Source organism: Merops nubicus, unplaced genomic scaffold (assembly GCF_000691845.1).
Source record: "Merops nubicus isolate BGI_N331 unplaced genomic scaffold, ASM69184v1 scaffold17553, whole genome shotgun sequence".
NCBI lineage: Eukaryota > Metazoa > Chordata > Aves > Coraciiformes > Meropidae > Merops > Merops nubicus.
In genome coordinates this window covers 12,290-12,819 of record NW_008601120.1, presented here as the reverse complement: position 1 = coordinate 12,819, position 530 = coordinate 12,290, and the positions used below count along the sequence as shown (strand labels likewise).

The window sequence follows — 530 nt, the reverse complement described above, 5'->3', positions numbered from 1 at the left end:
CTCCTCGGTGTTGAGAGGGGGTTCTCTCCGTCCAGGTCTGCAGGAGAATTTGGAGAAGAAGCTGTTCGGGCAGCACCTGGTGAACAAGGTGGTTGTAAAGGCCGTGAAGGGCTTCTTGAACAACACCAACGCCAAAAAGCCTCTTGCCCTTTCCTTGCACGGGTGGACGGGAACAGGCAAAAACTTTGTCAGTAAGATAGTCGCCGAAAGCCTTTATAAAAGAGGTCTGCACAGTAAATATGTGCATCAGTTCGTGGCAACTTTACACTTCCCTCATGCTCACAGCATCAATCTCTACAAGGTAAGAGTGTCCTGTGGAACCCCTGGTGCTGGGGCACAGCTCTGCCGCAGTGGCCATTGTGTTGAACTACAAATGTCATGGCCCGGCCAGTGCTAGAAACTAGATGCTATTTTATGCAGTAAAATTTAGCCTGTGCTAGTTTTCATAGAATCATAGAATTGTCAGGGTTGGAAGGGACCTGAAAGATCATCTCGTTCCAACCCCTCTGCCATAAGCAAGGACATCTCGC

General features: G+C 49.2%; 1 protein-coding gene across 1 annotated transcript in view; it reads left to right on the top strand.

The window, feature by feature from the left end:
• Positions 1-43: 43 nt before the first annotated feature.
• TOR1A (torsin family 1, member A (torsin A)) overlaps positions 44-530 on the top strand; it is a gene marked incomplete at its 5' end in the record, with an annotated part of 3,923 nt that continues 3,436 nt past the window's right edge. The window contains one exon of the mRNA XM_008937910.1: positions 44-301. Within this exon, the coding sequence (XP_008936158.1) occupies positions 44-301 (258 nt within the window). The remainder of the gene's footprint in view (positions 302-530) is intronic.